Source organism: Filicampus tigris, chromosome 20 (genome assembly GCF_054856515.1).
Source record: "Filicampus tigris isolate MCC_2025a chromosome 20, RoL_Ftig_1.0, whole genome shotgun sequence".
Classification (NCBI taxonomy): domain Eukaryota; kingdom Metazoa; phylum Chordata; class Actinopteri; order Syngnathiformes; family Syngnathidae; genus Filicampus; species Filicampus tigris.
Window position 1 is genome coordinate 1,736,776 of NC_141236.1, and position 16,845 is coordinate 1,753,620.

The 16,845-nt window shown below is 40.3% G+C and overlaps 1 protein-coding gene across 3 annotated transcripts; it reads right to left on the reverse strand.

Moving 5' to 3' along the window:
* Positions 1-941: 941 nt before the first annotated feature.
* On the reverse strand, positions 942-14,860 carry stxbp6l (syntaxin binding protein 6 (amisyn), like). Of its 3 annotated transcripts, none has more exons than XM_086019653.1 (7): positions 14,654-14,860; positions 8,876-9,048; positions 8,491-8,621; positions 8,103-8,397; positions 6,368-6,460; positions 4,791-4,903; positions 942-1,755 (listed from the first exon to the last, which is right to left on the reverse strand). In XM_086019653.1, exons 2-7 carry the CDS (start codon positions 9,027-9,029, stop codon positions 1,732-1,734), a joined length of 810 nt encoding a protein of 269 aa, XP_085875779.1. In that variant the 5' UTR covers positions 9,030-9,048; positions 14,654-14,860; the 3' UTR covers positions 942-1,731. The 3 variants fall into 3 exon arrangements, with proteins under 3 accessions (XP_085875779.1, XP_085875778.1, XP_085875776.1); XM_086019652.1 differs by having other exon boundaries at positions 6,362-6,460; positions 8,876-9,043; positions 14,654-14,859; XM_086019650.1 differs by having other exon boundaries at positions 6,362-6,460; positions 14,654-14,859.
* Positions 14,861-16,845: the final 1,985 nt, after the last annotated feature.

The following is a 16,845-nucleotide window of genomic DNA, read 5'->3' on the forward strand; positions in this document are numbered from 1 at the left end:
TAATAATGACATCACAGTTACTCAAAGGTCAGCTAACGACCAATCATGGCTCAGCTTCAGAAAACAGGTGAGTCGTGATTGGTCGTTACCTGAGCCCTGAGCAACAGCGATGTCATTTTCAGTCGACAGAAGTGACAAAATGGCTAACCCGAGATGGCAAAAACGGGTGGATTTTGCTGCTTAACTGATATCCCACAAACACAATATTGCCGGTAATCAGAATGTCGTGTTTAGGCTAGTGAAGGCACATAGAACATCCATCCATCCATTATCTGTACCGCTTCTCCTCACAAGGGTCGCGGGGCGTGCTGGAGCCTATCCCAGCTGTCTTTGAGCAGTAGGCGGGAGACACCCTGAACTGGTTGCCAGCCAATCGCAGGGCACACAGAGACAAACATCCGCACTCACAATCACACCTAGGGGCAATTTAGAGTATCCAATCAACTTACCATGCATGTTTTTGGAATGTGGGAGGAAACCGGAGTGCCCGGAGAAAACCCACGCAGGCACGGGGAGAACATGCAAACTCCACACAGGGAGGCCGGAGCCGGGATCGAACCCACGACCTCTGAACTGTGAGGCGGACGTGCTAACCAGTCGACCACCGTGCCGCCCCACATAGAACATATCATTGCAAATAATTTGGGGGGGGATTAACTACCTCTAAGTACATTGCTTAACTGCGAGTCATTTTTGACCCACTAATGGAAGAGTGTCACTCATGTAAGGGTTAACCAGGTTATACTTACTAACTAGAATCTCTGTCCATATATTCATACTCATATTTTTATTTATTCATTTATTTTTCAGTACAGAACATTGTGCTGTACCGAAGCAAAATAAATTCCATTGTTCGTCACTTCTTTGATGAAAAACTTTCTTGCAGTTTGAGCACCATCTAGTTTCTAGTTGTTCAAGGACCAGAACAGAAGCACTGGTGATCAAGTCCAGTATTATTTATTATTGAAATAGATGGGCATTGTGAATACTTTGATATGTGCCCTATACATTCACTTAAATCCAAACGTACCAAACAAAGCAATAACCATAACATAGCTGTAATAACGTACATTTTGTAAATGTCTAGTATTTGCCATTCAAGTCCATAAAATAGTACAGACAGTGCATACATTTTATATGAACACATTCATTCAACACCTGAACTTTGAACACTGACTTTCCACACTTGCTCATCTTCCAGTTGGTCATCTGCTTCATGGTCATCATAGTGCGACATTCCTGAACAAACTTTATTCAATTCACATAGACAACACATATTGTAAGTCACATAGACACAAAGACTAGCCAAACAGCAGACAAAACAGATGGATTTGTGTTCAAAGAACATGGACAAAGACACAGTGGAGACACAATATAATTCCACGGCAATACACAACCATGAGTTGTGATAACAACATGCAGACTGACAGGCGTGTTAGGTGCTTTGTATAAAGCGTTCAATACAAGCACGACTAACCAAAACAATGTTTATCTGATAGCTGCTAACAGATTTACTGTATATAGTTTATATAATATAAGCACCATAGTCTTGTTTTTTACAAAGTAAGTATCAACATGTATTAAAGATGTAATTCTGAATACACAAAGTAAGTGGCAGCGTACAGATCCTTAGTCTTCTTTACATTCAGTTATATGAAGCAATTAGACACATGCGGTGTCTGCATCCACTTGCTATTTATCTCTTTCATCCCGTAGGAGCCCAGTCGGATTCTATTTTGCATGTTTCAGTGCCATCTGGAATAAATAGTGGAATAATGGAAATTACATTCAGGCATTTTCTGTTAAGTATCAATTTGAGACAGGTCAGATATACCTTTCTTTGACCAAACATTTGTTGGTTCCAAAATCACCCACCCATCCATTTTGTGACTGCATTGAACTACTGTTAAATAAGGGAAATAATGTGGAATGATATTTATTGTTAATAATTGTGTTTATCACTTCTCGTGGTGTTCTCATATGTGCAGTGACATCTAGTGGTGGAGGAAGTTAAACCACTGGAAATCTAGCAGGAGAACACTGAGTAAAATGTCAGGGGCATTGTGTAGAATTTAGTGCCATCTAGTGGTGAACTAATAGAATGCAAGTACCTACATTTTGAAGCACACGCACTACTGTGCCTCAGAGAGACCAACACGTTGCAAGCATACCACCCATTTCCTCAGCAGAGTGTCAGGCAAAATGTCATCACAAACAACTTCTTGTATTCCCTCAAGTGACAAAGTAAACGTATTGCATTTGTTACACATTCTGTAGTCATGATGTGGAAGACCTATGTTCGCTACGTTTGTCTCGTTCGGGTACCCGTAGCAGAAAGATGGCGGTGAAACATGGTAACTTCCTGTAGGGGAGGCGCACCCTATGTAATATAATTAGAGATTACTAGACCTACGATTATTAGGGATGTCACAATATCGGCAATATCGTGATATTGCAATATTGAAATTGCAATATATCGTCGTCGTCATGTCATGATATTAATAGCAGTAAATCTGTTTAAAAGCCCAAGTTGTTTTCCCATTTGTGCAGTTCCAGCACCCTCTAGTGGTTAGATTATTAGTGCAGTTTAATTTGATGCCACCTGTGTTTAAAACCCACGGTACTCTCCAAGAGGAACTCATGACTGGCCAAGCCTATTTCTTTGTGAATGCTGTTATCATGTACAAAAACAGAATATTGTGATGTTTATTTTTAATACGAGCTTTTTCTTTTTAGCTTTTATTTAGTATTGTGAGCTTTTTATATACAGTACAGTGATCCCTCATTCATCGCGGTTAATGGGGGGACAGAACCCGGCGCGATAGGTGAAAAACCGCGAAGTAGCGTCGGACTTATTATTATTATTATTATTATGATTATTATTATATATAATCATGCATTAACTTTATCTCAACACAATAACATCAATAAAGTCCTTTGGATAAAATGCAACGTGGGATTGTAGTTAAGGTAAGCTGTTTTAAGACAACCTCAGACAAAAGTAACAAACACTTTCACACTTTATTTGGCAATGTCTAAGTCGTCTGTTCCGCTGGCCGGCCGGGAGCGTGCTGCGCTGCGCTCACGACATATAAACACAGCTGTTGTACTGTACTATCCGATTTTTACAAAACTTTATTAGAGCAAACACATCATTACAAATATGGAGGAGAAAGTATCCGACTTGACTCTGACTAAATCAACGGCACATTTGAATAGTGGATGAAACTAAGCGAGAGGCAGTGATGATGCGCACCCAGTCAGCTCACATATAATACACAATGGAAAAAGTAAATCCACTTGTGCCCTCGTTGGTCGAGCTCACGCTGGGAACCAGTCACCGCCTTTATGCGTGCCTGTGTGTATGTACAAAGCCTCAGAGTCAACTCTTATCTAAACAATGCGTCTTTCTGCAATATAGCTGCCGATATGGCTGTGTTGTTTCATTTTTAATTTGTTATGAATGCTTCTGAAAAATCTGTGATGCACCGAGGGCGCGAAAGTTGAAGCGCGAAGTAGCGAGGGATCACTGTATCGCCAACTTCCCCACAATATCGTGATAATTATCGTATCGCGAGGTTCATATCATGATATTACCAGAGCTGGGCAGTCCGTCACTGGGCCAGACCGATTGGACCCTCCGGCGGAGGGGTGAGGGGTGACACATTTAAAAAAAATGCTTGGACTAAGCATGGCCGGAAGTGGATTTTAGTCCGGCCCACTAATCGGCCCTCATGCATGTGACGTGCTTGCAAGGTGGCCAAATTTCATCTCAGTCTACTCGGTTAAAGGCTTCTTTTTAGGCTTCTTTCAAAACAACTTGTGTCCGGGAGTATATTCAAACTGCGCGCAGCACTCAAGTAAGGCACATCATGCACTTTCCTACTTCCGGAAATACGCCGTAGCAAAACTGCTGTGTAGTGGTTTGCTGGCATGCTTTTATTTTGAAGGCCGGGAAGTGTGAAGGAGGGTGAGTGTGGAAAATAAGTAACTTGTTGAATGCTTGCAGACTTGTCGTCTCTTGGACCCAAATAATTATACAAATCGACGAAACCAACCCCAGGGCTCGCAATTGAAGTTAGGACACGCAGCTGGGTAAGTACATGAGTAAGTGCCGCGTTTGAAGCGTGTCCACAGCAGGTTTGAATAGTAAGTTAGCCAGCTAATTGTCTTTAAATAAACCTCTTCCGTTAGCATCTCTCCCGCATCATGCACGTTTTTTTTCTTTTGTTTTTTTTTTGGGGGGGGGATCCAAACCGGGCGGGGGCCGACAATGTACGGGCAAAAAAGGGTCAAGTGCCCAGCTCTGGATATAACTGTATCGTGATATTTGGATATTGTGACATCCGTAACGATTATATTTTTTTAAATGTACGTTGATGTGATACAACATATTTGTTTGTATATAATTGCAATTAATAGTGCTTTTTAAAAATGAATGAACATTGAAAAATCGGAACATTCTGCACACTGTCTCTTTAAGAAGTATTGATAATGTTCCAGCCATCATTATATCTTAGCTCTCCGTGTACTGTACGTACCTTCCTGGATGGCAAGAGAGTTTGTCACTTCAGCAGAGGCACAGCCAAAATTGGCAGTCTTTGTTTCAATTTGATTGCGAACCAAGGTTCCACTGTAATAATATGCTTTGACGTATTAAAAAGTATAGAGTACCCATATTCAATTATTTCATTGGCATTTACATTTCCAGTTTATACTCCTGCTACAATCTAGATTTTTTTTCTTGTATTAGTCTTGTGAATTTTGGAATAAAATGCCTGTTGAATTACCTTGTGAGCAATGTCTGCAAGTTGCTGGGCGGTGTGCACCAGACCTACTGTCTTGTCTTCAGCTGCAGTCAGTTTTTCCCCACGCTCACCCAGAGCCACTTTCATCTGATGGACTATGTATGTAACAATGAAAAAGCTTGAATTAATATGAAGGAAATGTTGGAATGAAAGAAAAGTAAAGTATACTATGAGTCGCTGAAAAATGTAGTGTAATTATAACACATTTCTGGGTTCAAATTTTTAATTTCCATATATTGCAATGAGTGCAGAGCATAGGTTTTATTAAAAACATCAAATCAGAACACTTGAGTGCGATTTCAATAGATTTTGGTTTAACAATTAACATTTCAAAATAAACCATAAGCCATAAATGCTGATGTACTTAGGAGCAACTTTAATACCCGATGCAATGCATTTCTCATTTTGTAGTTTGCTTCTGCTCAATTGATATGCTTGATGCTGGTGATTTGCAACCACCTGGTGACGTAAGAATGTAACTACAATATTTGTTTCAGCCTGAAAGGATGGATACAATTTCTATGAGGAGGGCAGACGCGGCGCCAGGATTTGTTTCTCTCTCTTGAGGATGAGGAGCGGCTCGACTGATATTTGTGGGGCTGAGAAAATAATGGATTTTCATCATTTCACTTTCATTTTGAAGCAGTTGTTGTTTTTGTTTTGTTTTTGGGTAGGGGTGGGGTGGGGGCAGAATACACAACCGAGCATATTTGCTATGAAATGAATTTTAACTGAATCTGGTCATAGAATATTCAACAAAAAAACAAAAGACATTACAAGTGCCCTTGGGGCAATAGCAAAAATGTATCTATCTATCGTATCCCCCAAGTCCCCACGGTGTCATCATTAACTAATTCACTGCCCCCCCATTTATTTGTCTTTTCACAGTCCAGCCATTCAATCCCAGTAACTTATTTATATTTTTTTTTCTTATTTTTTTCAAACGTTAGGGTAAATGAGGGTCTGAAAATATCTGGTAGTGAATGAGTTAAAGTCACTCGTAACCTTGAGCCTATACCAGGTCCAAGAAAATAAGAAAGCAAAAATGCATTTGCTGTATCCACAGGTAAATTTCAAGTATTAAAGTATAGTTGTAAGTAATTTCACTTTTCAACATAAGTGACACAGCATAGCTCAGGAGTTGTCTTAAGAAATTAGATGGTGGGTGTTCAGTTCCTATACTAATGGTGATCATTGGAAGTCACGAAGCACAAAGTACAAATGAAGTGGGACGTGCTGCTGTATTGCAGCCTGGCACCTCTCCCATGAATTACAGCGCTTCTGTCACTGAGTTCAGTGGTGCCCCGTGCTCCCTCTCAGCTTCTGAGCTCCCCATAAACACCAGCTATTGTTTTGCATTGTATTGTTTCCCCCGAAATCAACACTCATGTGACCGCCCTGCCATCCAACACAGAGATGCCTTTCAGCTGGAGAGGGCTACAGAACAAACAATGGTCAACAGACAAATAAATCCAACAAGCCAAATTCTGGCTAAAATGACAGAAAGAGTTGACACTAACTTGTTGGTCCTCGTTGCAGTAAAAATTAACTACCTCTACCCTGTGAGCTCCTTTGGTTCGCAACCATCTTCTTCTTCATATGATTCAAGAAGGCTTTGCAGCGGTAGATGAACAGATTCATGGAGGACGAATCTGTCACCCAAAAAAAACATTTTTATTTAAATCATACATTAAACTCCTACGGAAGAGGATTAGGGCCAGAGGGGGAAAAATTAAGGTTGGTAAGATTCTCACTTTTATTTCAGAATTCTGACTTTAATGTCAGAATTCCGACTTTATTCTCCGAATTCTGACTTTATTCTCAGAATTCTGACTTTAAAGTGGGAATACTGAAAAGTGAGAATTCTGACTTCTGAGAAGAAAGTCAGAATTCTCATTTTAAAGTCGGGATTCTGAGAATAAAGTCAGAATTCTGAGAATAAAGTCAGAATACTCACTTTAAAGTCAATTCTGAGTTTAAAGATCAATTCTGACTTTAAAGTGAAATAAAGTCAGAATTCTGAGATGAAAGTGAGAATCTTGCCAACCTATTTTTTCCCCCACTGGCCCTAATCCTCTTCCGTAAACTCCTGATATCTGGTGAAGGTGAAAATTATCTACAGCAAGTTTTACAGGTAAAAGTTCTCTTAAAACATAAACTATAGCATAAAACTGAGACTTTGACAATAATTTAGCTTATTTTGCTTGTGAATGAACACATTTTAGGATCTGCCAACTAAGTAAGAAATAAAAGACAAATAATCTTAAAACAATATTCATAAAATTACAAATTCTGCTCTCGCGTAGTATATTATTCTCAAAACAAGATCAAAAAGACTTTTTGGCTTGAAATAAGATTCTAAGTCTAGATTAGATAGCTGATTTTTGCAGTGTAACGTTTTGAGTTCAGCCTACCTGTTCATTTATAATGTTAACACTCCGCAGCATTTTATTTTCTTCTGCTTTTCTTAAAAGGTGTTTATTTTCTTAGTGCAAGTAAAAGTGCACCAGCGGTTGTGTTCCTGACTACTTGCGAGAGCATTCCAATAAGTTCTAACTAGCAATGGTAGGCTTTTTTTTTTTTTTTATATTAGCTAACATACGTTACTTTATGTTAGTGATAATAAACATGCTCGCGTGGTACACACAAGATGCATTTTGTCTACCTTGTGAAGTGTGTCATGATCCCAAACTTTGGTCATTCTCTGTTGCTGCCACCCTGCCAACTTCATTCTACCAATTTTGTATGGAAATCCATTAATTGTATATTCATTTTATTCTGCCTCAATCATTTTATTTGTTATACAAATGATAGTGTGACTTATTTATTTACATGTTTTATTTTAACTTGTTCACACTGGTTCAACCTACTGTTACAATATCAATAACAAACATCAGTGTGTTTTCTAAAGTTTTTTTTTTCTTGTTTTCCAGATATGGAAATATGATTTGGGCAATTCCGCTATTAGGCTAATGATATAAAGACACACTTCCCTTTTTTATGTATCATTCTTGTTTTTATTTTAAAACGGACTTGTGGGGGGGACGCTATTGATCCCATGGTGCCTCATACATTGAAAATAAATTCCTAAATCAGCACCATAAGTGCTTTTAAACTCAGCTCATGTGCCACGCTTCTACCAAGTTTTAGGGAAATTGCTTTTGTGTTCCATGTAATCCACCTAACTGTATCCATCCTACCATTTCCTGAATTGTTTCATTGGCCATTAAAACAATAAAGCTAGTGATGGACTAAAACATTTGCACAGTGCTGTGTAATGCGATATTCTATTACCTCCTGTGAGTTTGGATGGGCAGTTGATGAACTCTGGTGGTCTGGGTGCAACATAGCTTTTCCGTCGTGCTTTTACTATTCCAGCTGAAGGCCCCGGTGAGGAATCCATAGGACCAGCCCTCGCATCCCGGTGGGAACCCTGGAGGCTCGCCTTGACCAGACTTCCTGCCTTTCCCTGCCAGTAGGTCTGGCAGGCACGATATAGAATCTGGACCAGAATGCACTTTTCTGCCGCTGAGCTGGCCACCCACTGATCCACGGCATTGACAAATACCAGGTCAAATTCGGGGCTGTCCTAGTGGAGAGTGGATAACCTGTTAGCAAGCAATTACTTTTAATGAGCTTAAAAGTCATATCTCGTTCTATGAAATCAAAATGAGATGGTGACCTTGTTGGGGTTAATGCCATTGACCTGTCGTAGCTGTTCCACCGCCCACTGTGATGTCCTTGTGAAGGCCAAGGAACCACTAAACTGCTTCACCTTTGAAATGAGGAGCTGGTGCGGCCTTGTATTGGTCACTACACAGAGAGCATAAACGAATTCCATGTGCCAGTCTCACTTTGATTGATCAAATTTTCTTGGCAATCATCTATAATGTACAGATCTTATTTTACTTATTGCCACGAATACAAGAGTGGTTGAAATGGTGTCGATTCTAGCCATGAATTGCTAGTCTCCAAGCTTTTACAATGTTTTGCAGGTTTGTGTGAGAAGTCTATTAACATTTGTCTCGTGGCACACCTTACACAAAGTCAAAAAGTGATATTTGCACCTGAAACACAAATGAATGTTGCATAGTCTCCTTTGGATCCAGGGGAAAGGAAGGATATCCTCTTCCTCTTTCTCCTCTGCACCTCCACTGCCACCAGCATCCGTTCATTACCGGGGATGAATACTTCTTTGTTGATGGTAGACTGAATGTTCATTGTTGATGTTAGACCTAAACTAGTGATGAAATGACACAGGATACACGCCTTGGTGAGGATGAGTAACAATAATAACCAAAAAGAGAGTTGCTGTGACAATATGAGGCTCTCTCTTTCATCACTGTAGCTGCATTTGTATTTTTTTAATTAAAAGAACAATGCTACAATTGTGTATGATTTAATCCAAAAGATATGAACGATATCATCTGCGTTTACTGTATTTATGTTATTAATTTATTGTTTTAACTGTCTTTGTTTTTGTATTTACAAAGTACAGCACTTTGTATGCAGCAATGGTTGTTTTTTACTGTGAAATACGAAATAAATATAAAATTGAGTGGGGTTGATTTGAGTTGACAGTCCATTAAATGGAGTGACAAATACAGTAGTTTCAAAATGTATGCATCTTTGTATTTTTTCCAGGTGTCATCTCAGGTGCACAAATTCCTTGTGGGATGAATGACAGTGTCACAGGACGACTGGAGCCTAACCCACCTGGGTGAGATGCAGTGTATCGTATTACATTAGTTGTTTACTCACCAAAAATGCAAGTTGTATGTTTTGTTTAAAAAAGCAAAAAAAAAACCAATTTGGGAGCATCGGGTGCAGGCGAAACAAAGCTCAAGTCAATTGATACAGTTGATGGATGGATGGATGGATGGATGGATGGATGGATGGATGGATGGATGGATGGATGGATGGATGGATGGATGGATGGATGGATGGATTCAAATTCAACCCAAGCGCCCCCAAAAACTATAGCATTTTTAAAACATTCTTTTCCTTAATAAAGGACACGATATGCTTAAATATGATTTTAAAAAAACGCTGGATAAAAAATAAAACAAAACAAAAATGTGAACAACGCAGCATCGGAAATACCCCCTGCCTCAAAATGGTCCAGTCCATTTGATTCCCAGCACCGCTCTTGCCCCACTCCCGGCTCCTCCTTCGCTCGGCTTGTCACTTGCGCGCCACAGCGGTGAGAGTATGTTATACTGTGGTTATGTTGAACAACTATTTTACCACCCCATACCATGACTTTGTTATCATCAACAGATATTAGTCCTCATTTTAGCTGCATTGAATCGAATGCAACAATGATCAGCCCATCTTAATTGTTGCGTGCGTGAAAGCTATCTGTGTGGTTTAGGGTTGCCAACTGTACCATATTAAGCCGGGACTTCACGTATTTTGGGCTAATTTGGTTTGTCCCATACGGGACCTTAAATGTCCCGTATATTGACTATCAACTCTTGCAAATACAGAAAACTGCAATCTACCGATCCTCTAATATAAGATGCTTTTAGTAAAGCTTTGGATGGCTATCGATTGTCAATAACGACGGAAACAGACAGGTTGGCAGCATAATGTCTTTTGCTATACTTGCTCAAACATACATTGCTGGTTCTTAAACAGTGATAGCACATTACAGCGCTCCTAATGGAGACTCTCGGTACTACACATGACAGTTCCTAGATCAGATAAAGCGTCAATCTCAGAACAAGCAAATCACTCCACCTGTCATGTAAGGACTTCTCTCTGGCTGCGCAAAATGACAGAAGACTGCTTGAGTCAGTCTAAAGCAGCCAGAAATATCCATGGAAAAAATAATGGTGAGTCACACTCCTCTTTTACATTTCAGATTTCTTACACACGTTTTTTGATGAAAAGAGCCAAATTGTGGTTTCATATGAGGTTTCATATGAGGTGAGTCGCTCTCCTGTGAAAAACACTGTCCATTTTTTTTCTTTTTTTTCTTATTTTTACGTGAATGTGGTTTCAGCATTAACGTGAAAATTTGAAAATATCTAATGAATGATCCGAAATCACTTTAAGTGAAATTAAAAAAAAAATTCTGAACCAGCCAGACACTCTGAGTGCTCAACACCCCCAATGCTCTGAACCTAAAATCGCCCCTGGTAGGTAGGTAGGTAGGTAGGTAGGTAGGTAGGTAGGTAGGTAGGTAGGTAGGTAGGTAGGTAGGTAGGTAGGTAGGTAGGTAGAAGAGCGGGATGCAGGGGTAGACCTATGTGGCCACCACTACATCTGGAGGAAGTTTTTGATACCTCTGACTTTCCTGCCATTTTCACATGGATGCAGCATCCTTAGACCCCTTGCTACTCTGCCACACCATATTTACATGTATTGCATATTGAAGGGATAACTTTGCAGTTGATCCCTATGCAAACTCTAGAACCGTGCTTTTCAAACTGTGTGCCGCGATATTGTCAAGTGTGCCGTGGGAAATTATCTAATTTGTGTACCTGTGCGGTCTAGCGCCTGGCAGCGTTATCGTGTCTTTACGACATTGTAGTACTCTTCCATACCAGCAGGTGGCAGCAGCAGCAGCTAGCCAATTGTCTTTGTTTAGAGACAAGCGAATTAGTCGCATGTTTATCCAAACAGGCCCATGTTTCACTGAGTAAGTATCAATAGGAAACATTATAAAATACTTTTTTCTTTGTGTTTATTTAATTCCTATTCAAGACGTTATAATATAATGTCATTCTTCAATGTTAAAAATGCTTATATAAACAATATAACACTTATCTTGTTAAAATAAGCTTCTTTTTTCACAATTTCAGCTGCTGGTGTGCCGCGGGATATCAATGAAATAAATGTGCCTTGACTCAAAAAAGTTTGAAAAACACTGCTCTAGTACACAGGCGTCAAGCTCAAGGCCAGATCCGGCCCGCGACATCATTTTATGTGGCCCGCGAAGACAAATCATGTGTGTTGACTTTACTTTTTTTTTATTTTTTAATTGTCATCACTGTTTACACAACATATTCGATATTTCAAGCATTTGTTACCAATTACTGTACCAACTATTTACTGGCTTTTGATTTCAAAAATAGTGATCTATCAATTAGTTGTGTATAAGGCGATCATATATTTACACGGGTTAACAGTCGCAACGGCCCTCCGAGTGAAATCACAACTACGATGCGGCCCGTGACAAAAATGAGTTTTACATCCCTGCTTTAGAACAATATGTTTTTGACAATTGGGGACAACTCTGCCAAGCCCATGTGACAATGTGAGACCTCACGGTCTTATATGAAATCAATATGTGCCAAGGGGAGTGTCAAGGGTGAAAACAAAATATTATCCTGGCTTCAATCACCTAAGGCTAACATTTTTACAGCCAACGCCACTCATAATTGTTACTTTCACACCACAGTAAACAGCCAACATGGCCCAATGTGCTTTTTAGATATGATTTGAATGAATGAGCCATTGATCGCAGTATGCAAAATAGCGTCGGCCATCAGTTACAATAAATCAATCTGATTGGATGTTAGCTAGCGAATCAGTAGGCCTATATGAGATAGAAGTAAACTATGATCCTACAAAAAAAAGCAAAACAACGCCAAAGAAAATACCATTATCTAGTCATTTAAGCTCAGCAAAATATTGCTTTTTATTTTTTAGGGGCTTATAATACGATTGTGTTGAGCAAGGTTCTGTATATATGTGAATGTTATGTCATGAAACCCTGACTGTGGATGGTATTATAAATAATGGCTTTGTTATGCTGTCGTTACAGAGAGGGGTACCAGCATGCAAATGAGTGCGTAAGTACACGTGTGGGTGTGGAATTAATGTCTAAAAGTAGCATTAACTTGTATGAAACTGTATTTTAATCAGTAGAAGTTGGTAGACATAAATGCGGAAGCCCATTTAAAATAATAGGCAGACCGGTGAACAGTGCAGCACAATCTTTCACAGTCCAGTTGATCACGCCCCCATCCCGCCAGACGCCTGTTGTCATGGAAAAGCAATGGAGGCCGTGTGGTGTGGTGCCTGCCTGGCATATCTGAATGGGCTGTTTAGGGCTAATGGAAAAGCAACATAACTGGCGACAGTGGTCCAGATGCAGATGCAGTCCCATACTGACCCACGCCTACAGCCAAAAAAAGGGTTATGATCGAAACCTACGGGCCGCTTCTGTTTTAAGCGGCGTGGACGACAAAACGTACAGGCCAAATAGATGTGAGTTAAGCAACCCCGCGTGGCTTTACTCAGCCAGTCAAGTCTGCATTTCAGGTGTTAATCACGGACGCAGCGCAGACAAGACCGAGAAAGATGAGGAGAGATGGGGTAGGGGAAAGAAAGCAGCAAAGGCTACAGCATGGAAGTAAGTTGAGTTGAAGATTGAGAAAGGGAGGAAGTTCAGAAGATGTATGGTAATGTGGTAGAAAATTCAGGGACAACTAGTGCTTTACAAAAAATGACATGGAACAGCCAGTCAATTTGGTTTATTCGTAATTCCCACCGGGAGCAATTAATTGTGCAAATGTGAAACACCATAATGAGACAAAACAGGGTTTGAACAAACATAGCCACTCAAAATCTAAATATGACAGAAAATCCTGGCAGGACAAGCAAGGGCTCAATTCTATCACTGAGCAAAAAAGTGAAAGAGTTGGATTTAAGACAGAAAAGGGAACCTCTGAATCTGTTCAATTAAAACATGTAAAATTGTTGGAGAATGTGTCATGATGCTAAACAGTAGTGATAGGAAAATGACGCTTCAAATTTACTTCATGAACTTGTTGTATTTTTTGACTCCTCTAGGTGGCACTGTCGGTTTCAATAAAGAATTTAAGAAATGGCAGATGTCAAAGTCTGGCAAAGTCAGTGCTTTCAGCCCAATATTGAACAGAGTGCCATTTTGAGGAGTCAACAAATACAACTACTGGTTCATGAAGCAAATTTGAATCTTCATTTTCCGATCACAACTAAATAGAAAAGTGGAAACTCCAAATTTTCATTCAATGTCTTTTTTTTAAGCTAAGCACTTTATTTGAACGCATGCAGTTTTTAACTTCACTTCACATCTACATGCTCTTATATTAAAATTCCGCCCTACTTGTATTTACTTTGTATAGAATAAGGGAACTTTACACAGTTGGGCAAAATGTGTACGTTTGATTACCCTGGCAAGATCTGTAAGATGTGCATGTTTTAAAGACACTTGGAGGATCAGGCTAAACACATTTAATGTTATTATTAATGGGATTCAAAGCTGGTCCTTATCAGCATTTTTTAAATTCAAAATTTCTGCCAGGGTACTCAAGAGCACAACTGTACATATTTACATTTATTTTTGTGTTACGTTTTTTAATTGGATTGAATTAGTTTGCTTTGACTGATAGTGGATGGAGATACAATGACAAGGAGACGAAAATATACATAACAATAAATAGTTAGACATTATGATTTTCCAGGCCTTTGGTGCAGACCGTGTGGGTTCAATTCCCACTTAGTGGCGTATGATATGATATGAATGTGAATGCTTGTCTGACTAATTGTCTACATGCCATGTGATTGACTGGCAACCATTCCAGGGTGTCGTCTGCCTTTCACACAAAGTCACTTGGGATATAGGCTGCAGCTCTCGGCAACACTGAACAGTAAGCAAAATGTAATAAAAATTGGACGGATTTATATTTTAAGACTTTGGATTTCAGGTAGATAATATCAATTTGATGCTTGCAATGGCACACCAGAATTTTTGATTCATAATTTCAATCATGAAAAAAATGTGCTACCCTAACCCAACTTTCCCTGCCTAAAATAATAAACACACTGTAACATAAAGATGTTTGTCTTACCTCTCTTGGTTCTGCTCTCAGATCGAAAAAGTGCACAAAGTTCTTGTTAGTTGCAAGTGACGTTAGTTTCCTGTTAGATTAACTACTAGATAATATACAGTAGCTGTCATGAATTTATACCCTGGTGGCACACCGTGTGGTGTGCCTTGCAGTGAACACACAAATCACAGTGTGTCCCATTAGAGGAGGATGACACTGGAAGGCAGAAACAGACGTTCTCTGTTTGAGACACAGAGAACCACGGCTCACTGCACTTTATGGCTGCCTAAGATCCAAACAACACATTGGTATTTAAATCACCGAATCATAAATTAGGGGATGCGGAATTCTTCCTGAAAAAGTCCTCTCAACAACCCTTGAGAATCTTTAATCACATAACAGGATGTAAATGTCTAGCTGGATTTTTTTGGTGGGCTCTTAAAATGTGATGTTGATAAAGTGTCTCAAATGTGTTTTTCAATTATGCTATTATTCCGTCTGGAGGTGTTTTACGTTGCCCGTGAAGCTAAATATGCTATTCCACTTCAGTTGTGTAATAAATTTCAAATATTACAAATGCTCTCAGGAGCATTTAGAAATATATATATATAAATATAGATAAATATATATATATACATATATATAGTGGTCGACTGCTTAGCACGTCCGCTTCACAGTTCAGAGGTCGTGGGTTCGATCCCGGCTGCGGCCTCCCGTGCCTGCATGGGTTTTCTCCAGGTACTCCGGTTTCCTCCCACATTCCAAAAACATGCATGGTAAGTTGATTGGACTGTCTAAATTGCCCCTAGGTGTGATTGTGAGTGCGGATGTTTGTCTCTGTGTGCCCTGCGATTGGCTGGCAACCAATTTGGGGTGTCCCCCGCCTACTGCCAGCACGCCCCGCGACCCTTGCAAAGCCTGACTGACTAGACACAAAAGCTGCTATTTGACCGATTGGTTTGTAACCCCGACTTTGGACATACAGTTTCATTAATGAAGTTTTTGACTCAATTTTAGAGCCACTCTTAAAAATGGGCACACTGCCTGGAAGCTAAATTCGCCTTTTAAAACCCACATTGAAACTCTTGACTTTTTAAAAACCCGATGTCACAGGTTCTTACATTACAATTTTTCCTCAATTTTATACCCATCCTTAAAAATCAGGACCCTGCATGGGAGCCAAACCCTCCTTTGGACAAGTGATTGCTTTAAAATCAGAGGTCACACATCCTGACAGCTCAATTTTCAACTGAATTTTGAGAAAGCGGCCAAAAATTGACCAGAGGTTAAGCGCCTTTGAAACCTTAAATGCTCTTTTGAAAGCTTGACTGATCAGGTATTGTCTATGTGGACGAGTGTTTCAAGACTTTTGGATGTGGAGGTTCTGGGTTCAATTCCTGTGCTGGGACAACCTCAGCATAAAGTTCTTCATTCAATTTTATAACAACTCTTAAAAATTGGCACACTCCCTTGCAACTACCCATCCATCCATTGTCTATACCGCTTATCCTCACAAGAGTCGCAGGGCGTGCTGGAGCCTATCCCAGCTGTCTTCGGGCAGTAGGCAGGGGACACCCTGAATTGGTTGCCAGCCAATCGCAGGACACACAAAGACAAACAACCACAGAACATACAAACTCCACACAAGGAGGCCGGTGGTACACACGCCTGAGTTGTGTGCGGGAAGCGTGGGATCAGTTCCCGCTCAGTGACTGTGTGTCCCCTGCGACTGGCTGGCGACCAGCTCGGGGTGTAGTCTGCCCTTCGCCCATTGTCAGCTGGGATAGGCTCCAGCACCTCCCCGCGACCCAGTACAGGATAAGCGGTTTGGAAGATGACATGACACGTGCTCAGTGAGAGAAATATTCAGCCCCACCCTGATTTTTCCGGGCCCACCCATCAGCCACGTTCTGGCTCCGCCCCTGGTTCTTACATTTGAAATTTTACTCAATTTTATAATAAGTCATAAAAACCAGGACACTGCATGGAATCCAAACCCTCCTTTGGACAACTGACTACTTTCAAACCAGAGGTGACACATCCTGACAGCTGAATTTTGTGTCATCGTCAACACCGCTTATCCTGTACAAGGCCGTGGAGATGCTGGAGCCTATCCCAATTGACTTGGGCAAAAGGCGGACTACACCCGGAACTGGTCGCCAGCCAGTCGCAGGGCACACACAGACACCGTCACTGAGCGGGTACCGATCAGA